Source organism: Tachysurus vachellii, chromosome 5 (genome assembly GCF_030014155.1).
Source record: "Tachysurus vachellii isolate PV-2020 chromosome 5, HZAU_Pvac_v1, whole genome shotgun sequence".
Lineage (NCBI taxonomy): Eukaryota > Metazoa > Chordata > Actinopteri > Siluriformes > Bagridae > Tachysurus > Tachysurus vachellii.
The window spans coordinates 20,280,831-20,308,108 of record NC_083464.1 but is presented as its reverse complement, the minus strand read 5'-3'; the positions used below and the strand labels follow the sequence as shown (position 1 = coordinate 20,308,108).

At 37.1% G+C, this 27,278-nt stretch overlaps 1 protein-coding gene across 4 annotated transcripts; it reads right to left on the bottom strand.

Annotated features, from left to right (window-relative positions):
- Positions 1–404: 404 nt before the first annotated feature.
- On the bottom strand, positions 405–27,278 carry mroh1 (maestro heat-like repeat family member 1). Of its 4 annotated transcripts, none has more exons than XM_060870320.1 (43): positions 27,085–27,278; positions 26,404–26,513; positions 24,987–25,132; positions 24,105–24,236; positions 23,808–23,970; positions 23,364–23,462; positions 22,711–22,862; positions 21,634–21,774; positions 21,320–21,412; positions 20,840–20,918; positions 19,840–19,953; positions 19,552–19,625; positions 19,238–19,360; positions 18,642–18,749; positions 17,822–17,966; positions 17,173–17,216; positions 15,826–15,967; positions 15,270–15,322; positions 15,052–15,159; positions 14,784–14,903; positions 14,161–14,283; positions 13,901–14,047; positions 12,354–12,380; positions 11,404–11,526; positions 10,595–10,674; positions 10,214–10,352; positions 9,496–9,591; positions 9,309–9,413; positions 8,565–8,700; positions 8,015–8,127; positions 7,553–7,705; positions 7,241–7,395; positions 6,989–7,154; positions 6,459–6,655; positions 5,641–5,778; positions 5,377–5,491; positions 4,169–4,315; positions 3,702–3,890; positions 2,865–3,014; positions 2,609–2,743; positions 2,204–2,306; positions 1,976–2,041; positions 405–1,693 (listed from the first exon to the last, which is right to left on the bottom strand). In XM_060870320.1, exons 2-43 carry the CDS (start codon positions 26,432–26,434, stop codon positions 1,617–1,619), a joined length of 4,947 nt encoding a protein of 1,648 aa, XP_060726303.1. In that variant the 5' UTR covers positions 26,435–26,513; positions 27,085–27,278; the 3' UTR covers positions 405–1,616. The 4 variants fall into 4 exon arrangements, with proteins under 4 accessions (XP_060726303.1, XP_060726304.1, XP_060726305.1 ...); XM_060870321.1 differs by having other exon boundaries at positions 26,404–26,472; XM_060870322.1 differs by having other exon boundaries at positions 26,404–26,457.

The following is a 27,278-nucleotide window of genomic DNA, read 5'->3' as shown; positions in this document are numbered from 1 at the left end:
AAAATTCTCAGCCAGATTAAACTCATATAAGTTACAGGCCAGTTAGTCAGAGATGTTGAATATTCAAAGAAGAAAATGAGCCAGCAAAGTTATTGCTGCTTACTGAATGGAACAATAAAAATCCTTGCAAAGATAAACACAGTGAATGTGAGTTAATACAGGCTACTGAACAATAAACTGACACACAGCTGAAAAAAATGACAGTTGTGACTGAAATTTCAGCTATTTGTAGCAAGTCAGCCTTGCAGGGCAGATTAATATCAATGATAATGATAATATAATGTATGCTATCCATCTAAATGGATATGTAAGAGAATATATATGGCTGCAATACAGAATGTACAAAACAAACTGTAAATGTAAATATCAGCTGTGATCCAGAATGAATGCAAAAGTGTCGGGTGTGCTTCCAACAACTTTATTGAATCAGCACATAGTCCATGATCATCCATATAAAAGTTTCTCAAAAAATGACACAGGACAAAGTTCATAAAGATGTGAAAACCACAATCACAAAAAAGCACTTATAAACACATCTCGACTCGGGTCAACAGGGCTGTACTGCCAGTAAGTGGGAGTCATAATTTCAATGGAGTTTAGAGTTCTTGGTTTAACAGCATGAATTCTATAATAAACTGTTTATCTTCCAGGCATAATTTGTTTTAATGAATTAATAAAGAGTGTGTATATATATAAAAAAAAGAACAACACAGTATTTCACACAGAAATCACAAAATCTGCTACATTGCACTAGATATATTAATAGTTATATGCATTTATCAAGTTATCAACAGTTGTATTAATTAAGCATCTCATTGTCCAATATGAAAATACTACTGTGATGCCACCACCAGCAGCTGAATTGCATTAAAAATGACAATGAAAATGTTCACTGTTGCCTCAGTTTACAACACTATGTTTGGCACTATTATGGCTCGACTTTGTCAAATGTAATTTTGTCTACATGTCCTGCCTGGGGTCTACAGGTAGCACAACACAAATGTGTTCACCTCAGTAGATGAACTTTTGCTACCTCAAATGCATTATACTAGAAAAGGATAGCTCAGTTGCTCAACGCACTACTCCTTACGGTCAATGTGGAGAACAGTGGCTTGTTGCACACTTTCTACAATTTATTGCTGTTTTTTTTTGTGAGAACACGTTATCAGCCTACCAAAATAGACCATTACCAAAAGAAAATAAAAACAAATTGTGTGTATTCTGTCTGCTCAGTCAATAGTAATTATTCACAATTGTCTAAGATGGATTATAAGAGATATATTTAAAAATGTTTATAATTTCTAGATGTCCAATGTTTAAAGGGATTCTGGTAGCCTTACAGCATTTACTGCACACTGCATAAATCTATTACCGATGAGTAGGGACATGATACATAATTACTATATAGACAAGTCCTGTCAAAATTTGCCATGTTCAACAATTCATCAATGACATTACAGAGCTTCTAATTATCTTTACTAATTATCTATTTATCTTTACGTTCTATAAGTAGTGCACAGTCTTTGGTCACTAAATGGATAATTCAAGTACAACATATAGGCTGTCAACTTTTTCCAACCATCTATAATTGGCTTTGGGTTTGCGTGAGTGATTATTCAGTGAAAGTACCCCATGGCTTCTGCTGCCTTTGCTCGAACCAGAGGATCTGGATCCTGTAGCAGCATGACGAGAGCTAGGAGAGAAAAGCAAATGAAGTTGTTATGTGAAAAGCTTCAATAGTTCAATAATCAACAAACAAGCATAACGTATATTTATATGTTCTTTTCAGCACTAAGTCGGTGTATGCCAAATATCAACGTGTGTCTGTATGATGATACTACAAGAAACTTCTTATCTATTTAAGTACAACAGAAAAGTGAATAGTGCTATAGTGAAGAAAACTTGTGCATATAAAGAGTCAATATCTGTAGCACCACAGAGGTGATGTACTTTATTTTATGTACGCATTATTTACCCTTAGTCACTATCCCCAAGTTGATATGAGAGAAGTGCTCATCAGGCAAATTTCTCAGTAGAAATCCTAAAATAAAGAAAAACACCAACACACACACACAATTATAATAAATCTATTGTGAAAAAAAAACAAATATGTGCACAAACCATGACAAGCACGCACAAGAGCATGAGTCATTCTGTTACTATAATCATCATCAATCTGACATTAATACAGGGATTATCTTACCTATGAACATAGCGGCACTTGCTCTAATCTCTGCCCAGTTGCTCTTGAAGAACTGCATTACTGTGACATGGTAGAAATTCAGCATTCCTGGGAAGTCTTGAATCTTTGAGAAAATCATAGCATATTTTGAATAAAGTCTTGGTATAAATGAAGCACAGGAAAATGAGGCAAATGCAAGATGCTGATTAATTGGCTCTGACTGATTAAAGTAGGAGTATTCAGGGAAGTGTGTGTTGTCGTTAAGAATTTGCTTTCAAGGCATAACTCTTTCTGAGGTCCTGCTATGAAATGAAAATGCCACTCAAATTTAGATTTAAAACCAAAAGAAATGAAAAAGGTTGCAGTAGACTGTAACTTCTCTAAGCAGCTAATATGTACATAAGCATGTCTGACAGTGCAACTCACTAGGTATTTGACAAGGTCGTTGATGAATTCGCCATAGTGAAGGCTCTTCTCTTCGTGGAGATGGTTCTGAAACATGTTGGTGATCATTTCAGAACCCAAGACAGGAGCGCACACACGCATGGAATATTTACATGCCTGAAAAACACACACACACAGACATTATCACTATTTTTGCAATTATGTCCATTTTATTCAATAATGTTAAAAAAATGACGGCTGGTGATAAAGGCAGGTTCTCAAGCAGGAACTCACTGACCTTGACGACCTGTGTATTTGGGTCACTGAGGTGCAGGAGCAGACCGACCAACACGTTATGAATCTGGTCTTTAAAAACAGGTTCACCTGAGCCAAACTTCGATAGGTTCCCCAGCAGCATGATGGAAGCACAGCGGATCTCGTCGTTCTCCTGCATAATAGATCCAATTTAAACAATTTTATTCTAAAAGGTTTGTCTTAGGTACATTCTGTTCATTAGGTACAAACATTTCTATGAGTGAATGTAAAAACATTCTCTCATAGAAATTCATGAAGAAATAAGTAAAGGAATCTGTGCTCTAGGGCTGCTGCACATAGTCACGATTATGTAGTTTAAGGTGATTGTACAGTAGTTAAATGATTTAAATGATAAATGACATTGATTTGGCTGTTTGTAATAGCAAAATGAATATATGTGAAGAAGCCAAGCTATAAATAAGACCATAAAATAACCCAGAACACTAAGTCATGGTCAAAAAACGATCATAGATCCATGGAACCCAATTAGCTTTCAGGTTTACAAAATCCATTCATAAGCTAATTTTAAACCATTTAAAGAAATTGCCAATGGTTTCATTAATGTATAATTGATGTTTACTAGAATGTCTCTATTACATTAAAGGGACCCTTCTGCCTTAAACTGCTCAACAGGACAATGGTGCATTCTTGTTAAATAATTAACAAAAGCCCATTTAGTGTTATTCAAAAAGTATCAAAAAAAAAAAAAAAAAATCAAAAGTTTATTGGAACCTAATATTTATTTGTTCTTGTATAACCAGGTGAAAAGAAGCTAATAATATGTAGCATATGAAATCCCAGTTCTTGTTTTTCCACTCACATTCTCCAGGAAGGGTTTAATCTTCATGAAGATGTAAACGACCAACATGTGGACATTCCTCTCATCCAGGTAGAGCAACACTTTTGACATGCCAGACATAGCCTCAAGAGTGATGAGCTTCCCTGGGTCGTCCTTCTCCTCCATTCCCGAGCTCATGGCTGCCAACAGCTCCTTAGCATATTTATTCACCTAGACAGGGTGAAATGAGCACGTGTTGGATTCTCAGCAGATTTCAGTATAGCATATCCATTACTCTTGCATTACATTAATAAAAAATGCTGATACAAATAAAATCTTGACCTCTTAGCATAACTGGGGAAGTATGCAACTGACTGGCTACATGTTTACACAAACTGTACCCATGTCTCCTATGGGAGTTAGCTGTTACCAATTATACTGTCAGCAATTTCAACATGATGGATATTTGCAGGCTTTCTCAGCCTACACTGTAGATCAGATCTCTGTACCTTCTCTGGTGAGCCAGTGGCGATGTTCCCCAGGCCCCTGATGGCCAGCATACGGACAGTACAACATGGGTCTGAAATCCTCTCCATCATGTTGTTCATCAATACATCAATCATCATCAGCTCGGTCACAACATGGTGGTTTAGCAGCTTGAAAGAGAAAGCGAGAGAGAGTTTTGCGTCATATTGCTTTAAAACCAAATTTGGTTCTAAGAATGTTCCATACGGAGCAATTTTCATTTAGAGCTTTTTCAAACCCTTTAAAACTGGGGTCATCGATTAGATTTAACCTGAACTCAAGTTCACATGAAGCAAAGTGTCTAAAATAGTCCCAAATGGCTTCTAATTCCCCCCGCAATCACATTCCCTCTTAGCCTATGACTTTTCAGGGTAATAAATAATGATGCAGCAATTCAGTATAAGAAATTATTGTCTGTTCAGCCAGGTCAGGAATTATTGACACCCATTTTAAAGAAGTGTTTTAAAGGCTATGGAAAAATTTCTTTCCCGAATGGCACCATGGATTTGTATCCCAGTGAAAAAGGAAGTCACAGATGACTGCGAAATCATGTGAACTTAAATTAAAATATAATTTAAACATTTTCGTTAAATTTTGTTTAAAAAAAATTCAAGGGGTCCTTCCACATTGTGATGTGGTTTTGCTTTTATTAAAAATTGCAATCAAACAATGATGGAAAAGACTATGACAAGAAAAAACACTGTATTTATGCATCGGAGTCATGTATAACAAATCTGTTCCAAATCAACTATGGAATAGAACAGAATATAGAGAGACAGACGGGTTCATAAAAACTTATTGAATTTTGCATAATAAAATCATGACACTTATTTTTATTACAGTTGAATGTGATTACTTATTTCTACACTTTTTCCCTTACGGGTTATTATTAAGTATTAAGTATTATTATTATTATTATTATTAAGTATGAAAAATATTAGACAACAGAATGATTTTTTTAAAAAAATGGGCATTTTTAATTCATTTCTCACATGTGAAGCAATATAATATACTAAAGTAATATAATTTGCTATAATTCAAAGCATTTTCATTTCAATAAGACAGATTTTTTTAATCCATAGCATTTTATTACTTACATATTCTCAGAATGTTCAGACAAAAATCACTGAATAAATGGAGCCAATATTAAGCTAATATCTATCAACACCAAAGGTAACTTCAGAGCTCTTACCTCAGAGAAGAAAGCTGTGACTGTGATTCTCTGGCACTCATAGATGTTGCTGATCAGTGGACACATGCTCTCCACTATAGCAGGGATTCGTGGCCCTGCATGCTTCGCCATTGCTCTGAATGAAACAAAAATACATCGTACATGATATAAACTCACGACCCTTTAACTCAACTAGCCAAATATTCATTACTCATTATACAGATTTGGTCAATTCAAACAAATAAATGTATCAAAAGTTATTAATAAGGGCTTTAAGCAGCATACCTGGAGAGAAGAGTGACCCCTGTTGTATGTTGCTGAGGGTCCTTCATCTTGTCCCACACCGCGTCCTGGTCTAGTACATTCACTACAACATCCAGATGAGCTCGAGCCAGCAGGATGCGCAAAGCTTCAACTGCAGTCCTGCATGGGAAACAACGACGTCTCCTTCTTACGTTCCATACTGCATCATCGACATTATACTATAATATCACACAATAATAATATAATACTATAACACTATAATTAACAGATTAGACAAACATGCCTTTCTTCCCTCTCAGAGCTCATGTATACAGATGGCTGTGGTATCACCAGGATTCAAATTTGTGATCTCCAGATAATAAGACAAATGGCTATGGATTACATTTACATCTCTCCAGCTGTTGGTTGTCTAAAAATATGATATGCTTGTCAAGTGTTATTTATAGTCCTCATCATGCTCTATATTACTCGAGCAAGTCAGAGATGCATCTTTATAAATTAGTGAACTAATCTGAACAAGCTACAGAAACTAAAAGGTCTGAACCTTGTTTATCCAGTTACGCTTGTGTGACGCAGTTACGCAGTTACACTTCAACTAGCACTTCTTTCATTATCTTTTGCATTTAAAAAAAAAAAAAAAAAAAAAAAAAAAAAAAAAAAAACACACCTTTGACACTTTCATTGTAACTTTGAACAAATGTTTTAAACTCATGGTATCTTAAGTATGTAACTTAGTGATCCAGCATTAATGTATTCAATGTTAGAGATTTAAGCACTTATGTACGTCGCTCTGGATAAGGGCGTCTGCCAAATGCTGTAAATGTAAATGTGTGACTCACCCACAGACATCAAAGGTGCTTTTGCTGGGGCTTCTGCCTTCTGCTCTGATACTGTTGCTGTTAATGTCTCTGGGTAATTGAACCCCAACACTGGAGCCTATCCGGACCAGCAGTGCACTGAACAGCTGAGGGAAAAGATTAACCACAGCTTCCTCCGTGTGTCCATTCAGCATCATCTCACGCAGGGCGCATGTCATCTACACACATGATTAGACGTGTCATCTACTCAGACGAGTAATAACACAGATACCGTCATGCAGCCCCACACATTCACAAACACGTATGACAGGCTAAATCTAAGGCTAAAAAGATTATATCAAAATCAAAGTGCATTATTTGAAGAAAAACTCGATTTTGATCAAAACCAGATTTTTCATTAATTTTGACCAGGTTACAGAAATACGCCACAGGGACTATTTTTTTCCAGACTAGAATACATAAAGCCCACAACTGGAGTTTTATCTGTTTTTTTTTTTTTTTTGCTAACTGTTTACTAATTAGCAAAATCCCAGCATGTCTAAGTCACTCACCGCTAACGGTTGATTGGTGGCCACCTTAGTCATGCCTGGTTTCAGTATGGACTCCTTCTTATCCACGTAGGGTACAATGACGTTTAACTTCTCCATGATCATTTCCATGATCTGCCGGGCTACAGTGCTGTCTGCTCCCAGGGCGATCCACATCTCACTTATCCAACTGAAGGACAGCACAAACATTCAAGATCCAGTCTGAAAAGACGCTTCCACCCACCATAATAGGAAAACAGACTGAATATTCTGTACCTGTCGAAAGGAAGAGGATATGAAATGAGTGTGTTGATGACCGTCTGCAAGTGCTGTGTGGCCAGGATCAAAATAGACTGTGCGACTGCAACCTTCACCTGCTCCTCAGAGATGGCCTGCAGCCGACTGTGCAGCTCCTCCAACATCTCTGGCACCTGACATACAAAAATGCACAGAAACAAGCGATGAACTGCAAAGTAGTGAGAATATACAAAATATGCTTGCACTGCATATTAACATGACCGTTCAGAGGGAAACTATGTAAGACTAGCTATTTTTACACAACCAGCCATGAAGTGTACATATCATTACCAGGTCTTGCAGCATCGCCCCTCTGGTTTTGAGCAGTGTGTTCAGAATGACACTTGAGGCTCTGGCGCAATTGGATTGGGAGTCAACCAAACCTTCAAACAGCATGAAGATCAGTGTGTTCAGCTGCTGCTGAGGCAGACGTTTACTGATGATCTGCCACAAGACAGAAAGACAAAAAATGTAAACAAGCCATATGTTATGTAATCTTAACATGTTAGAAAAGTGATAATGATGGCCTAATTGGACACACATTATCATTGCTGCCCCAGTATGTTATTTTACTGTGTTATTTTACTCATTTTTACTACTAGCACTGTCTACCTGACAATACCAAAACTTTATGCAAGAAAAGTATGATATATACAGTATTAAATAAGGCAAGCGTACCTTTTTCAGAGCATTATTTCTTAACAAACGTGTTAACGTGTTGTAACTGCATCGTATACGGAATATTTTCATTACCTTAGTGAGTTCAGAGCAGGTTTTATAGAGGACTGATGGGTCAGGGTCATTAAGTTGCTCTCGCAGTGATGATAAACTTTCTACTGAGTCATCCTTGTAGTCCAGCGAAAAGCCTGAAGAGCACAGAATAGGCACAAACAAAGGAAAAAATGGTAGTTAGGGGTCAACTGCATTTTACTCACTTACAAAATCATGGTCAATGTCTTTGGCCTAACATGCTTTACTTAAACAAGAACTTAGAGCTTGAAGCTTGCAAAGTTTAATGGCAAAAAGAAACCATATCAGTTCAGAGAATTGCATTTAAATGAATACATTCATAGGATTAAGACCAAGTTTCATAAATAAAGTAACTGCTTATTTTAGTGTCTGTGCATTTATTACACTTAATATTTACATTTACTTTACATATAACAAACACTGAGATTTGAAAACACAAATAAGTTACCAATAGTTTGAAAGATTGTTGAGCTAATGATCAATAAGTACAGTAAGTCCATCAGTATGCAGCACAAATAATACAGGTAGTATTATTATAACATAGCGGTGTTACCTTCATAACGCAGCTGAATGTGTAAGAGTAAGTAAATGCAGTCTATGGCAGCTCTGCGCACCGCAGCATTGGGGTCTGTACAGCGTGGGGCCAGACGCCCCAACAAAGTCCCGAGGTTATGGAATGTCACTAAGGTCTGCACAAAAATTCAGAAATTGTCTTAGATGCTTGCCTAATAATCTCATACAATGTCACATAGCAGGATGCGATATATGAAGTCACGTATGATTGGGTGAAAGCTGGCTAACCAAAATGCTCAGTAGTATAAGTCACTAAATTACCAGCACCATCTACTACACCATCACTATACTGTTGGACACAAGATTATACGGAAATGCATAGTTTTCATAGCAATAAACATGTTTTAACACAGGCTTATGGGTGAAATTTGGGAAAAGTGACGTTAAAGTCCATGTATGAGTTTTTTTTTTTGTTTGTTTGTTTAACTTAAGTACTTTCAATGAAACGGTGTCTTCATCTGATGAACACATTTTTTATTTTCCAATTTCTGAGTAGAACTTTAGTTTTTAACTCAGGCAATTGTGAATTTAAAAAAGCCCCCTGCGAGATGCTCTCTCACGAAGACAAGTGTGCAAAGCTTCATCAGAAATACTGTTAAGAATTTAAAATAGAACTAATCTGTTTAACATTTCTCTTGGTCATTTCATAACGTGTGAGTTCACCTTCATTGTTATACAAACTTAGAAGATAATAGTAATATTGAAGATAAGCAAAACTGGACACCTTGACATTGAGACTGTCCAGGTAGAAATTCAGCATTTCAGCTACAGTCCTCACTGCTCTCTCACGCTCATGGTCCTGTTTAGAGCTCAACCAGCTCTCTATATGCTGGGGGAAAAAAACAAATGCACTTAAATATGAGGGCTTATTGTATGACTACATGAGATAATGTGTGTGGAATTCTGCTTACCTTGAACATAGTCTGAATACCGTCTGGAGTTAAATCTCGTGCCAGAATACTGCACAGCAGTTCATGAAGGGCGCTGAAGGTGGATGCATACAAGACCTGAAAAACAGAAGGGTTTTCTACATCTGGATTCTATCATATGTCCCATCTCTTATAGTAGGGATGTTTTTTAGAGGAAACCACTGTAACAAAATGCACAAAACTATTGTGGTACATTCGGTGTCAAGTGATACATAGCTGTACTATATAATTTGATTTGGGCTTAGATGATGGTTCTAGAGAACCAGATCCAGGTTAGCTATGATTATGATCTCCAGCTGGACGGTTTTCCATGCCAAATGGTCATTTCTGAACACATCTTAATCTTGTGTTGTCTTTGCAGTTTGACTTACAGTATTTACTTTGGAAAAGGCTAGAAATATTCTCGCAAGTGTAACCATTTTCCCCAAAACTCATATAAATCATCTAACAATGACTCTGCTTCAAAATGAATCTTTATGAATGAAATAAAAAAAAAAAAAAATCACTGGTTCATAAAAACCATCATCCATATTTTATAAATGTGAACTTTCCAAAATAATGTTCAAAGTTATGATCAACCAGAATATATGCAACTACCACTAACATCTTATTCTGACATCTACATATATACCATCTCATTATAAAAACAGTGGAGGAAAATCAATATTGTGCATGTCTGTCAGCCAGGTTTCATTCACACCTCTCGTTCCTGGGGGTCAAGAAGCTCTTCATCTTTGGTTTTTTCCACCATTTCTAATGAAGGAAGCCCAAATACCCCATTTATGCACACTTTCAGCATATCAAAAGTTTCATTTTCAGCCAGGGGTGGATCCAAAATACTGAAATATTAAGTGAAGTTTATTTTCCAATGTTTTTGTTGTATATTGCAATGTGTATATATATATATATATATAGCCAACATCAAAGACATCACAACCTTATAAGAATAAGCTTACAAAAAGGTTGAAAAATAGCAGCCTCAAAAAACTGCTAAATATTATTTAATCTCATTACTACAATTACTGTGAAGTGTAAGAAGAAAGTCCTATAACAACACTGGCTTTGCTGACTTAAAGGATACTTGAGGTTGGAACATGTGGTCATAACAAGGTGGCGCACTGGAGTACGCAAGGCATCGACTGGCTCTGCCTTGATGAAATCCTGTTGAGATGGAAAACACAAGATTTCTCTGGTAAGACTTGAACATTCTGAAGTTGAAGTTTCACATTTTTACAGTGACAGCATGTTATAAAAAAAAAAGATTTCTTATACAATGAAGTCATATATCATGTGATTACAACTGAGCGGTGGAACATATCGGTGTAAGTTCTAGTGTCCTTTAAACGTCTAGCTGCAACTTTGACTAAGAGCCATTTCCATTTCAAGAGCTTACCACAAATAGAACAAAATCTGAAAAGCTACCAGTGATAATATACAGCTTGTAAATCTGAGAAGTCAAAGGAAAATTCAGTAGCTTCAGAATCCCAGTGCTGGATTTCAATGCTCTCAGACATCTTGGAAATGAGAAGCAACTGTGCAACACAATTATTTCCAAATGGTACATTGCACAATGCATTCAACATCTACAATGCATTCATAGACAATTTTTTTTTTTCCACAAGAAAGAAAAAAAATGCCAAGAAAGAGTGTGCACTACATTGCAAAATATATAATACATAATAATCTGGCAAACAATACATCAATAACTTAAACTCTCCTGCATCTTAACCTGCTTCACTGATCAACCTAAGGGAAAACGTTCTTAATGGCAGATCTAAAAAACAAAGTCCTAGTTCCTTCATCAGACCACTAGAGCAAATCTAAAAGCATGAAGGGAAATAAATGGCTTCACGTTCAAGTGTTTCAATTGATGCCACAAAATTCACAAACCATCATTACTCCGACGAGCTCCTGTTTGCGGGTAAAGACGTATCCCTGTTTGTGAACGCAGTTATTAATGGCTTTTGCAATGAGGCCAATACTTTGAATTAGACTCAGCTTCATGGTCAGGTCCTGTGAAGATTTCAAACAGAAAAATGAGAAAGACATAAACAAAAACTTAATCAGAAGTTTGATCACTTTACACACCATTCTCAAAATAAGCCATACTCGTATTAGTATTTGAACCAAGACCACGGTCAGGATGGCATGCCACAAAATGAGTTTTTGTTTTTTATCAAATAAGTTCATTTCAGATTCATCTTAATTAAGGCACCCAAAGTTTAGCTGAAATGTCTGAAGTTGAAAAAGTCAAATACACCTCAGGAGCATTTCCACTACTGAGCAAAGCAATTTTAACTATTCAGATCATTCTGCATTTGGAATACTAATATAATCCACTATAAATAGAGGCAAAAAAGGCAAGTCCTAACCTTCAAGTTCAATATTGTTAGTGGAAAGACAGATTAAGTATGTTGCTGTAAGAAACGTTTAAAGAGCCAGTCCATAGAAGTCCACAGAACCATCAAGGTGAAAATGTAGTAACAGAAAGTGTTCAGCAGGTTAGTGAGAAGAGAATCATTCTTAAACCTTCTGAACTTCTCAAAGCCACAGAACTAAGTTTACTGAGGCACTAAGAGGAGATCTACAGATAACTCAGTACCTCATCACATCTAAATAAACATCTAAAAGGTCTTGGGGTTTCAATTTATCTTGTCTAAGAGACTAATTTTCAGAGAAACAATCAAAATGTTTATTTTATTTATTTTTTGCTTTTTTTTTTTTGAGAAGTTCAGAAGTTCATGTTCTTCAAATTTTCATTTAAGGCTCCAAGATTAAAAATAAAAAAGTTTTAGCTGATTCTGTACAGGTCAGAGTAAGAAAGAGGCTCTTTATTGTACCTTGGTCTCTACTTTAATTCCAAGAACCTGTGCAACATAAAAGTAATTTTGGAGTTTAATTTATAATACAGTATATCAGGATGACACAACACAGTTCTTTATGTGTAACACTATATACATAAATGTAATACTTTACAAAAAAAACAAACAAAACAGTATTAACTCTGAAAGACAGAAAGAAAGAAAGAAAGAAAGAAAGAAAGTCACTCAGTTACGAAAGAAGGAAAGAAAGAAGGAAGGAAAGAAAGGAAGGAAAGAAAGGAAGAAAGAAAGAACGAAAAAGAAAGAAAGAAAGAAAGAAAGAAAGAAAGAAACTCAGTTACGAAAGAAGGAAAGAAAGAAGGAAGGAAAGAAAGAAAGAAAGAAAGAAAGAAAGAAAGAAAGAAAGAAAGAAAGAAAGAAAGAAAGAAAAATAGAAACTCACACACACTCACACACACACACACACACTCACACTCACACACACACTCACACTCATACACACACACACTCAGTCACCCACATTCAGTCACACACACTCAGTCACACACACTCAGTCACACACACTCAAACATACACTAAAATAAACCCAAATGAATAATTCTAGCTTTCTTGTGTGTAATTTGTTCAGTGTGCTAATGTATGTGGCTGATGTAAATAAACAGCTATTAATTATCTGTTAATACTGACAAGTGTGCAGAAAAAAAATCATCCACACCTGGTCTAAAATGAACAAAAGAAAAAGTATTTCCCCTGGTCTTCATTAGTTGCATCAATAAAAATATTTCAATAAAGCAATTAACTTTAATGATCCGGATGTGCAAAGAGCTAATATTAATAACAAAATCTGGTCAACAGACCAGTCGCACATTCCAGCTACTGCACAACTCTCCGTCACTGTACAAAACAACCTGCGCCGTAACAAAGTGAACTTCACGGATAAGAAGTTTTGAAGGGATTGACTGATATCACTGCTATGAATCAAAGCAAATCAAAGAAATCATATCAGGAATGAAGCACACCGCTGCTATTTGTAACTTTTTAAAAGTTAAACCTCACACAATTGTGAGCGGGCCTTTCCGAGGACTCAGTCAGGATCTCATTGACATTAGGTCATTCAGGGTGAGTGCCAAGCTAAGCACGGCTGCTTCTCCAGCAGACACTGGTTTTCAACTACAATACGAAACCACAGAGGTTTTTTGTTCCATTTAGGAAAGAATTACGAAGTGAGGTATACAGTGGTCTGACTAACTTTTTTTAACCTTTCGTGTTTTTTTTTTTAAAACTGTGTCTAGTTACAAAATGGAAGTTTTAAATCAAAAAGGATGTCGAAATAAAAATATACAGCTAATCTTGTAATGTAATTTTACGCCTTGTTCGAGCCGTTCCCCTAACAGAATAACCCTTATATAAAGTATGTTTATAAATTATAAAATGAGTTCATTTATTATTCATTTATCTAAAGAAGTGTTGACCAGGGTGTGAATGAGTGAGGAAAGTGCCTGTGCAAATAATTTATAATAAAAAAGCAGCATTTTAACACACTGTGTTGCTCCTATTCATTCTACCTTGGTGTTAAAGAGCTTGCTGATGTTGCGGAGTATGTCATTGTCGAGGCGAATGAGAAGCTGTTCCACCGGAGCATTCAGGGCCACGTAGCCATAGCATAAAATCAAAGTGCTCTTCATCTTCTCTACATCCACATCATTCTTATCCTGCTTGACAAGACATCCACAAAATACAACATTAGCAGTAATGAGAACAGTAATAATAATAACCACACATGTCTGTGAGCCTTCTATTGACCAAAGAAGCCAACAGAACTTACTTTGAGCAAGCTGAATATCCCAGAGGCTTTCTTGAAGGTATCAGATTTCCCAAACTCGTCAAGCTTGGCCAGAGTGCCATCCAAATGACTGCTGGCACACAACCCCACAGCTATCGCTACTCCCTGTGAAACCAGTCACTTACAGTTATTCTGATTATTATATATTAGTAGGTTTTAAATGGTTGTTTAAGTATACAATTTCCAAGCAGTGGCTCAGTACAATCATCAGTATGTACCATTCCGCAATTAGGAGCCGTTGGGCTGCATTCTCTGATCAAATCTCTGTAATAAATCCATCCTGCTGACCAGCCTTGAGCCTAGACATGACCCCCCTCCTTTGCAAACTAACAGCGAGCTTCAAATACATTCTTGTCACAAGACCACAATTCTCTGTGCAGTCCTGATAGAATGAAACAAACAGTGAAGCCATGTGCCTTTAATTGGATGCTCAAACAGGAAACTGCACTAAAGGTCACGTCAAACAAGTGAGCAGACAAGCCTATGACTGAGATTACAGCATCTGGAGTGCTTAAGACGATGAATGAAAGGCTGGACAGATGCTGGCAGATAAAAGGCTTGAAGGCAAACAGAGCAGTGTATGTAATGTGTTTTCTTTGCTGTACCGCTCTCTCTGTGGCGTCGTTATGGCGGGTGCTGATCAGGATCTCCTGGAGCTGTTTTTTCACCAGCTCCTTACTACTGGACTGCTGCAGAGCCACACCGATACACTTATACAGGAAGCTCTAGAGAGGGTATCGAGCGTATTGAGGGCATTAGAGCCAAGTGAGTGTCGGAAACAACTTGTAAATATTTCTAACGGCTTGACTTTGTAAAATCATAAAACATAATGTGTAAAATTCAACAGAGGAGATTTACATTAGCAATACTGACCTTCTCCTCCAAAGAATGATTGTAGGTAGGAAGATATCGAATTGCTTCAACTACCAGCTGACAGCTCCACTGGCCATCATCTATGGCTACCAGAGTTTTAGACAGAAACTTTCCCAAGAGAGAAACATGATTATCGTAATATACAACAGACACTTCAACAAGAAGCAAATTAAAGCAAATTGATTCATTTAGAAACGCGCAGAGCTACGTCTGCTTACCCGAAGGAGTCCGTCTTCCCAGGACCTTTTGTCAAAGTCTTCTGGTGTGAATTCTGATCACAAAAAGACGAAAAAAAAAAAAAAAGAACAGTTTATTAGAAATGAAATAGCAAAAATAAAAATGATTATATCCAACTGTAAAAAGGAATGCTATTTAAACCATATAACGTTATGAGAATGTCAGGAAATTTTCCTCATTAAAATGACAAGCTCTCATGTTGACACGTCTGGCAGTCATATATCACGTAGGAATTCATTTGTTTTTGGAGAAATGAGGGCTTTTAGCTAAGGCTTCACTTTAACAGACATTTTGAGAATACCTTTTAAATTTACAAGTCCTCAGTGTGGAAAAACAAGTGTAGCAAAATAAAAGTGCATAAAGTGATGTTGGGTGTTTAACTGTGAAAAGGCTTAAATCGTATAGTGTGCCCCATAAATAAAATATATTACAGCGAGTAGATCATTTATCATATTGGATGAGACTTGTTAAATAATTATTTGCACTGTCTCCTACTGACACTTTCAGCCACAGATTAGGTGAAACCTGAACACTGACCTTCCAGATGGCTAAGCAGCTTTGGGATCTCACTTTCCCATAGTGCTTCTACTTTAGGGTTAATGCTGGGACCGATGGCATTCAGAAGACTCAGAGAGGGAGACCCATGCCCTCGATACAAGAATGGGAATGCAGCATTCACCTAGGACAATATTCATACAATCATTTTAATGGTCACCACCGGAACGGTTTTAATTTGTTCATATGAAATGCAATAAACAATGAGTATAAATAACCTTTTTTTAACAGTTAAGGCATATTGTCATTCCATACTGTAATTCATGTTTTATATACTGTACTTATAGATAGACAGAAGTCTAAAAGACACTGTATATAAATGTTTGCTGCCGTTATCTGACAAATTATTATTTAAAATGTAGATAAAGTCTAATTTTTCATAAAAAGGAACAGTCATCTGCAGCTTCAATTCGTCGGTTGGCACCCGTGTTCAAAGATGGGTAAAAGGTTATAAAAAAGATATCTTTGCTAAATAAGGGGAACTTCTTCCTGCAGTCCATTTAGATCCTTAACCAGGACAAAACTTTGAGCTTGACCTTGACCTACTCATTTTCCTACTCTCACTACCACAGCTGGATACACAGTATAGCATATATTGAACGTATTGCACTAAAACTGCACACATCTACACACATGCTCCTTCATATTCATACAGATTTGCCCCCTAACTGTATTCATTTATTAGATTTTTATATTTTCTTAATATATTTTTTACTTTCTATCTGTATGGTTAAATTCTATTTTTACTTGTAATTCTATTCTTAGTCTAGACAGTCAAAAAAGCATTTCACTATATGTCTCACTGTGTACGGTTGTGTATGTGGCAAATTGTAACTAGATTCAACTTAAATGTGAAAAGAAATCTTTAAAACTTTTTCATTCATTCATTCATTCATTCATTCATCTTCTACCGCTTATCCGAACTACCTCGGGTCACGGGGAGCCTGTGCCTATCTCAGGCGTCATTGGGCATCAAGGCAGGATACACCCTGGACGGAGTGCCAACCCATCGCATGGCACACACACACACACTCTCATTCACTCACACAATCACACACTACGGACAATTTTCCAGAAATGCCAATCAACCTACCATGCATGTCTTTGGACCGGGGGAGGAAACCGAGGTACCCGGAGGAAACCCCTGAGGCACGGGGAGAACATGCAAACTCCACACACACAAGGCGGAGGCGGGAATCGAACCCCCAACAGCGGAGGTACAGTATGAGGCGCCCCCCTTTTAAACCTTTAATAAAGTAAATTTATTCTGAGGAAATTCTATCAGGGGATTATAATGGCCAGGTGAAAATGGTTAATAGATTCACTTACCAAAAGCCTTATCATTAGCATATGCGGAGAGGGAATATTGGAACCTATGCAGACAAAATGGAAAAAAAAAAAAGAAAGAAAGAAATACCAAGAGAATTAGGAAAAGGGAAGACAAGGGTAACCTATGTACAGTCGCTCTATACAAAAGAATTACAATTAAAATTGAATGATCAGTCAGTTGCGAGTGCAGTTTAATCTTTGCTGCGGTGAAAAACAATTTTCCTGCCTTTCCAGAACACCAGACCTATATTCATCTGATAAATATGGCTTTTGGTTTGACTAATTAGAACCAGACAGTACTGGCCAGCCAAACAACTGTTAATAAAAACAAAATGTCTGTAAGCGAAATGTTGCTTCCAAAAAGAAGTGGAAAAAGGCAGGCAAAAAAAAAAAAAGGCACCTGGCCAGAGCTGTGAGCATCTGTGGAGCCAGAGTGTGAGTTTATGCAATGGCCTAGTTTAACCGGCACAGGATAACTTAGCCAGTGGAAAAGCCCTCTAAATTAAAAATGTCTGAAGCTTAAGCTACAGTCATCAGTGACATCACGAATGTGTTAACATCACGAATGAGTTAATGTACATGCATTTGATGACGTGTATGTGTGTGTGAGACAGTATGAATACTACATTCTTTGATGAACAGTACTCACCTGGTGCACTGAAGTTGATGGTGAAAGTTTGGTCTTGGGCTGATCGCTTCTTATTGGCCAGCAAGATAAGGCTTTTGCAGAGAGGGGTGGTGGCATTGAAGTACTGACTTGGGGTCAAGTAGCACAGCAGCATCGGCCACAGCACCTACAGCACATGAACTGACTTGTCAATGTGGCTTACACACAGCACAAGAGCTCTGGTAGATTTTTCTCTATAACATAATTGATAAAGTACAAATGTCAGATGATAGCATCTATCTATGTAGTCCTATATAAAGAACCTCAAAACAAAGTCACTAAAAATAGCTCTCTCTCTCTCTCCACACTTTATAAAGCTCTCACAGTGCCAGCGTGATGATAGAGCTCTGTCATCGGTCCTCTGTTAATGTTGGGAGCTATACAGAAAAAGAGCTGACCGCTTCCAGAACAAACACACACACACACAGACACTGCTATTATGGGTTAGTGCTGCTGATGCTGGCTAAATGTGCAATACTACGGTTAAATGTTCATAACGTTCCTTCCTTGTGGTGTCATACAGATAACAATTTATTTTACCAGGCTAAAATACTGCTATGTATCACATACAACAATGCTTCCTAATCCTGCTTTTATGCTAGTGTCGCATTATACAATATTGCAGTAATGGAGGCTGAACAGAGTTAAACAACCTTAGCTGTTATGTTCGAAGGCATCCTATGTACATCCTAATGAACAATATAATAAAAGCTTCCTCTCTTCCAGTCCATATTGAGTGTTACAGCTATTCCTATCCTTCTGTCCATATGCCAATGTGTGTATTTATTTCTGCAATTCTCACATCTGTCAGGTGGCCCACAGTCGTGGTGAAGAGATGAAGTGTGTTATCACACATGCTTCTCAGTGCCTCATTAGTCACCTCCTCTGGATCCAAGGGACGTTGTCCTCGCTGCAATGCAATCCAAGATCGTTAGCATTAGCTCCGAATAGCAATATTGATATCAGGCAGATTGGCACAGTCTGCTGTCTATTTAGAAAGTAGCCTCTCTAAATTATCCTCAGGTTATACAAATGAACAAAATACTAAAATAACAATCTCAAAACAGCTAAAAAACAAAAGACAAGGCCTTAAGCTAATTATAGTAAGATTCATACAAGACGTCACACTGTTCTGCTGAATCATTCATAGAATACCAAGAAGTAAATATCTTCATTATGCAGATTTTGTAATATTAATATTATACTTCAGGATAGATGGCTCTTATTATTGAAAATTGAAAAATACTTAATATGATATTAACGGTTTGAATAACTCAGTAATCAGTGGTTACTGAGTTGTCAAAAGACTTCCGCTATTAAATTTGTATCATTTACAACAAGTCTCATTCAGATGCCAGACTCAATGATTGTGAATAGAGCTTTAAAATAGCTACATACATGGTAAGTGTCTGGAAGTGCACAGTGTTGAATTATAAAGCGCACAAGAATGTCTCCTCCCTCCAGCTCCAGGTAGCCATGGTGAGCCATCGCACTGATGACCTGCACAACACTCTTCTTTACCTGCACAGATAAAGAGACAGGTCAACCCCTAAAAATGTTCTAGGCGCCATATCCAATGTGTGTATTTTTTTCCCTCAAAATGTTAAATATGGTAAAATAAATAAATAAATAAATATAAACTTCAGTATATGTGCATACAAAGATTTTTAAGTAATTTATACTCAACATACACAGCCCAATAATAATCTCACCTTATTGCTGTTGTCTGCTAACGGTTGTCTCATACTGGCAAGAATAAGAAGCTTCTTGTTTTCCATTATGGAAGCTACAAATAATAGGCCAATATATTATCTTGTGTGCATATTTAGCACGCATAGTTTCAATTTCATAGATTACTGAAATAATAATAAAATGTGTCTGAAAAGAACAACTTGAAAACATCTCCCACACATGATACATCAGATAACACTGACGTGTTGAATCAGCAGCCTCTTAAATCGCTCACTTAAGTGGAATATTCAATGACGACAAAGTCTCACTTGTTGAGTTGATGAGGTGTCTGAGTACAGCCAGGGAGCTTATTCTGTTTCTCTCATTATTGTTTTCCAGCCTCTGCAGGACAAACACCATCAGTCGGTCTGGGAACGTTTTAGCTGTATCAAAGACAGACAAAGCAGTAAGTATGACACTAGGACTAGGACTCACACTACTGCATTACAATACACAAAACAACAGTGTATACAGATATTTTCTTCTATTCACATGCTTTCTAACGAAATGGCACTCAAGTTAACGAATCCTCACTCAAACGCTTGCACTAGAGCTGCAAATCTATCAGTTAATTACAACAATATATGATTTTGAGTTATGTGGAGAAACATCCCAATGGGAAAAGCTTACTTGATTTTGGTTCACAGTCATCTTTCAAATATCACTTTCAAGACTAATGTATAACCTTAGTTAGATAGTTTAGTTAATGTATAACCTTAGTTAGAAATCGCAATTACTATTATCGAGAGAAATAATGGCGCAAAAATGTGCTGCTGGTGCATTTTACATTTATTTGGCTCACTTAGTATTCTTCAGATTCAAATAAACCACTAGGAATTACACAAGCAGAGAAAAATCTCTATAAAAGCCCTAGGAAAGCCTAGTCAATACGGCAAACATCTACTTGTGAAATGTAATTTCAGCAAGCGAAGGAGCCGAGGCGTCTGAAGATTAATTCAACTTGAACTTAATCCCCTTTTACCCCAGCCAGTGCATTACAGAGACAGTCACCTGACTGTGAACACATATTCTACTCTCACTGTGCAAAACCATTCACATTTTAGTCACCAAAGGACCGAACAATATTGTAAAAGAGTAAACTGTTCATAAAGGAATTAATGATCTATAAGTGAAAGTTAGAAATCCCTCTCTCACAGGGTTTATATGCTGTAGAAGTCACTTTTTCACTTAAATCCACTGAATTTTAAATGATTTAAAAATTGAAACAAATGATTTTTAATCTGAAATTACAAAGTTTAAAAAACCTACCAAGGACTGTGAAGCATCGCAGAATTTCATTGTGGTTTTTCACAGTTGGAGGATTATTATAGTCCACAGGTGAACACACCTGAAAGAACACATCATGGGAGAAAGATGGAAATATTTGTTGCTGAAGACAAAAAAAAAGATCTTTTTTTTTTAAACGTTGTAAAAAGTCATAAACAGTTCAGTGTGCTTGAACCTGAAATTATACAACCAACATACAATTATGGTAATTATATTTTTAGGTAGTTTCATTACTTAAAAATGTTTTACGTGCATGACACTGATCTTTTTTTTTTTTTTTGGCTTTGGCAGGTTTGCACATGTAATCTGCTATTTAAACAAACCGAGCCTGTTTAAAACCTGTTCTTTTGCAACAGCATACTACTAAGACACAGACCATTTATGTCTTGCACAAGAAAAAAAAAGAGAGAGAGAGAGAGAGAGAGAGAGAGAGAGAGAGAGAGAAAAAAGCACTTCCACAACCTGTTGGTACAGAGCAACTAGAAGGCTATCCATCTGAGTCTCGAGCACCCTGCTGCCTATGTTCACAGAGGCCTCCAGGATCTGACAAAGGCTCTATAACCCCCAAACACACAAACACACACAACACAGAACTGCTTGAACAAAATCACACATGCTCGACTGAGGTAATCGCTTTGATCATTATTCTCCACTGACGCAATAAAAGCAAAAGTATTTCTAAATGAAACTGGCAAAGACCGTAAATTAAGTGCTCCACTGGAGCTTCAGGGGTACGTGAATGGTAAAGATCAGAGTAAATACATGAAGAGCTGCACCTTGCTGATGATGTAGTGCTCAAGGTTTTTCTTGTACAAGCTAAGAATTGCAGGGAGGAGTTTAGGGAGCTGCTCTTCCAACTTGTCATGAGGCATCAAGTGACTCATCAACCCCAGAGCTTCTGCTACGGTCAGACGCAACTGCAAGGTAAGAGCATACACAAGCAAACACATTCTTACTATACATGTGAGGACCTTTCACTGACCAATTAATGCTATGCATACACGGTCTTTAATTATTTTCATTTCACGTTGTAGTGTTTGTTTTCCCTCAGGAGAACTACCCATATGTCCCTACACATTCAAATAATCAGATATTCCTGCTCTTGATAGAAAAACACCATGAATTCTAATAAATTCTATGAAATGAAAGATTGAAACACTGCAATGTTTAAGTTTAAATTAAGAAGAGCTGAATGTGCTTTCGTACTTAAGACAGTGTAATAATTAGTTACTGCTAGATATTCTTACGCTATGGCATTGGAAAGACTAAAGTAAAGGGAAAAAATTACCAAAATGAAATACTGAGAAAGAAATAAAAGATTCTTCAGATGGTTTTTGGCTGAATGTGTTGTGCGTTGTGATGACATCACATGACATCCTGGCCTGGAGAAAAACTTTTTTTTTTTTTTTAAATTACAAGCGCCTCCCAATAATCGCAGAATTTACCTGATTTTACATTCATTTCTGCTGTCGTGAAATTGTGAACTCCTTGAGGGACTGACTGAATAAATGGTCTGAAATGGCTACAGATTTATCCAGACAGAGGCATCACTGACTGATTAACTGAAAATGCAACAGCATATTTCTACCACGAAGGTCTTTAAATACCAAAACCACTTCAATGTATTTGAGAAACTTGAAGTTATTTGAGGAAGCAGAGTAAAGTTTGCACTGTGGATTTCTGGAAGTGGTCCAAATTTAAATATATAGTAGGTTAAATAGCCAAATTTAACTAAAAACAATAAAGATTCCCATCATAGACTTAGGTCACTAACGTCTTCTCAAACCGTCTCTGTGTAACTGGGTTATTAAGTTAACCCTAATTGGTTTCTTACTCTGTCTAATTTACTGTACCTTGGCATCTCTGCTTTGAAGCCAACTGTTAAAGAGGATGTCATAAGCAGCATATATTTCACTGGAGAACGTGTCCTTGCGTACTGTGGGGTCCGGCGCTTTGTCCAAGTTGGCCAGGTACTCCAGAATGCTCTCACTGAAGCGTGAAAGAGCTACGGGGAATAAGGACACTTAATGATGTGGGCATAACATGTTGATTCATTGTAATCATATTTATTCTAACACAGTCAATCAGTGAAGTTAAATTCATATATACTATGCCAAATATTATAATCATCAACTTAAAGGTAAAGCTAAAGTGAATAATATTAAACAACAACATAATCTAAAAATTAAACTATGTACATAAACATATATGTTGTCTCTGTGTGGCTTTCCTCAAGGTTATCCAGTCTTCTCCTATCTATCAGAATCATGCTGGTAGATGGACTGGCAACTCTGAATTACTCCTTTGTGTGAATATATGTGAGCCCTGCAATGAACTAGTTTCCCTGCCTTGGACCTTGTGTTTCCAGGAAATGCTTTGGGAGCACCATGATCCTGATCAGGATAAGAGCATTACAGAAGATGGATGAATAAATGATTGAATGAATGCTGTTAACAAAAAAATGGAGCTCTTACTCGTGTTTGCATCCATTTAAACTTAGACTTACCAGAGGAGAAGACCCACTTCATGTTGTCTTGCTTGGCCAGTCCTAACATAGGCAACATGGTACCCAAGATAGCACTGAGGAACGGAACCATGCCATAAACTGCAAGTAGAGGTAGAAGTCATTCAGAAAACAGTGTGACATTACTGGAGGAAAGTGACAATGAAGACCAAGTAAAATAGTCATTCCAATCTAACATACTATGGTATGATAAACATGAGGTTGAAAAAGGATCTGAAACAAAGCCATCAGCTGAAAGGAAAGATAAACACTATATTTAATGTTCAAGGACTCCTGGAAAGAATGTGCAAATCTGTCAAATAAAACAAATCATCACAGCAAATGTGTTTGAGTGCTTAATATGAAGTTTCAGTGAGAACAGACATGTAGTTTAAACAGGTGCAAACAACCTTGTTAGCCTTAATGTATTCAGGGCAAAATATGTACCATTGGAGTCTGAGAGACTGGCTAATGTTTGGACCACGAAGTAATGAGGTAGAACCCCTGGCTGGAACTTGCCAAGGATGTCCTCCATAATTTCATTGATGTACTTGTTCCCTATGGCGACCAATATGTTACTAGCCGTCTGCTGCCAGTCATTGACAACTTCCTGCAGAGAAGAAACATAGCTGAGATACTAATAAAGTGAAAGTAATAACAAGAAATTTTCCAAAATCAGAATCAGACAATACTGTGAGTCTAATCCTTGCTTTCCTTCTTGTTTTTTAAATGTTGAACTATTACCTTAGACCTGGTCATTTCATCTGAGGCCAGTGTAATGGTGGTCTTTATTTTAGGATAACTGATGTCCTCAATCTTGCTTTTTACCACCAGCTCTATGGTCTTCAGAACCACCACTCGGTGCCCTGCCACCAGCTAAGCAAACGACAGCAGTTCGTGTTAAGACTCTCGCAAACTGAATTAGAGAAATTAGATTAACAAAGGCTAAAAATAAACATAGAAATAGGATTTATGAAGAAAAAACATGGGAAGTTCAAAACCTAATAACAGACATCATGCAGCCCTAATTTTCTGAATACTGTCAGAATACTGGGTCAGAATCGACCAAAAACTTTCTTCCAAGAAACTCATGCACTTAAGCGTTCATCTGTATCACATTTAACTTCACCCCCCACCCACCCTCCAATATAAACAGCACTTGGAATATTGCAGACTGATGTGATACAGATAATCAGAGAGATCACATGCTGAGTTACATTAGTGTAGGAAGGAAATGACAAATTCATTGTAATGGCTAAGTGCAGGACTGTCATATTTTAGTAGAAAGATATTTTTAAAAAGTCCTCGAGGGCCTTTAATCAATGTCCATTTCTTATATTTCATTGTCCAAACATTTCTGAGTAAAAAAAACCTTTCAATCATAGATCAACTGGTTGGCTGGGATATGTGTAAATCTTGGGATGGCAGATGCTTATTTAAGACTCAAAACCACCGTGAGTCTCTTTTATAAAAGACGAAAAGCACATGTTACATAAAAATATACATGATTTGCTACCAAAATGATGTTTAATTTAAGGCAAACCGTCTTTTGTATGTGTACTTAACAAAAACTGCTAATGTCAAGTTTCAGGATCAAAAAAGTCAACATCAACATCATTGCCTGACCTTGGAGTGTTTAAGCAGGTAGTTCTGGCACATGGACAGCACTTTATCTGGCTGCTGGTTCCCCAGCGTAAGGATGGACTTCCGAACCTGCTCCTGTACACCCACATCCTTATCATTAGCTGCATCCAGCAGAGCCAGGGTCACCTCTGATTGTGTACACAAGCACACACACACGCCACATTATCAGAAAAAAAAACATCAATTATCAAACAATTATCAAAACACATTCCCTTGTACTGAACTGGAATGTCTACACACACACACACCCAATCTAGACAAGATTTAGTTTCCTTGTCTGAAAAATAGTGTTAGAAAAAAATCCAGAGTGTCACAAGCTGTCCTAGCTCTATCCTCAGAGGAAAACTATTGCTTTTTACTGCCTTAAACCACACTTTCAAAGGATAGTTCCTGTTCATGACAATAAGGCATGTGACCGTCAGCCAAACGGTATCACATTTTAGTATTGTGGCTATGATGCAAAAATCAGATAGTGCTTCTTTAACAGATCTGTGAACTAACACTTCTCAAAAAAACATTTCCTCCTACTCCCTCTACCAACAGACAGTGTTAAATAACATTGTTGTTCAATCACACTAGGTGGATTACAGTGATTAAAGTACAGGCCAGCAGTGTTACTGAGAGAACATTCTGTTTATAACAAAGTAAAGAATGTGGAGGCTTAAAATAGGGAATTTCTAAGTAAAAATGCACTGAATCTTTAAATGGTGCCCATATTTAACCCTGAGCTCATATATCTCAAAAGAACCTCAAGACAATGATACTTCTACGGTTTATTCAGACTATCCTCCTCTTGGTTGTGTACCTTAAAATTTTCATTTGAAAGGCTTTTTATCACTTGGTATTAGATGAAACTGATCATGTTGATTTAATACTATATTCACTTTTAAGGAGGGAAAAAGCCAATCATTTTGTTCCATAACCAAAGCAGAATTGAAAGATCTGTAAACTAATCAGTTGTATAGAGCCCAATGATTGTATGATGTCTATACAACGTTATGTACGTTCATGTATGTTAGGTATCATGAAAAAGGGAACAAGGAATAACACATTAAGCACTAGATTGATGTCAGAATGCTGTTTAATCCTTAACATGCCATTACCTCTGTACTATGCTGCTATATTGTGTTGGCATTCTTAGAAATAAAGAGGCAGATAGACGAGTGTACATTTCTGGTGAACTGAATTTGGGTGAAAGAAGCACTTTTCATAACAACACTGCAGCCAGCACCAGATCAGCACCAGGTTAGGTAACCGTTCATGGTTTTTCTAGCCCAGTTTGAGATAATGGTGCACTGGAAGGTCTGATCAAAAACAGACCTTCAAAATCAAAGACCAGCTCTTGATGAAACCTTTGATGATGGAGAAGAAATAAATGTAATAAAACGTGTGTACTTACGCTCCACATCACTCTCCTCGATGACACCCATGGCAGTTCACTGGGGTTCATTCACTGGGGATCACATAGCTATACATCTGTTATTGCTGTTGGCCTTTAAATACACAACACTAGTGCGCACACACTCACTCACACACACTCACTCACTCACACACACACACACACACACACATACACATGCACAGTCTTATTCTGCTTATAAGAACTCTCCATTGACATAAATATTCAATGAATGTATTATTATGATTATTATTATTATTATATGAATATAGGTTTAAAAATAAAAAAAAAATCATTTGCTTTATTTAAAAAGCCCAAACAATCCCACGAGCTCAAAACTGTCAGAAATTGTGAGGAAGAAAGATTTCTTCAGCAAAAAGCTATAAAAACCCATAAACACAAACATATAACGATGACAGCTTTACACCGACATCCTCCATCTATATCTGTGACTATTTCCCGTTTAGACTTTATTCTTTATGAATATTAAAGACATGTAAACAGACCTAGATGGACCTGCCTTGTCAGTTAGCCATGTAGCTAACTGTTCACTTCCTCCTCGGCCGTTGATCTGAACAAGGCTAGTTAGCAAGCGTGCTAATTCACGTTAGCCTCATGACAACCGGGGACTAAACAAATACCACTAAAAGCTTTAATACGGTAGTGTAAAGTCTACAATACCTTTCTGTTCGCTTGGTGAAAACACAGCCACATAGATCCCCAATCCGGTGTATGAAGCAGAGCTGAATCGTCAGACTGACGCAGATCCTGTGAGTCTGTGAGTCACTGATGTTTAATCAAACCGTCAAAAAGCCAGTAACAGTGATATGTTGTGCTGCATGTAAACACCGATGATCATGTGCTTCCTGGCTGCG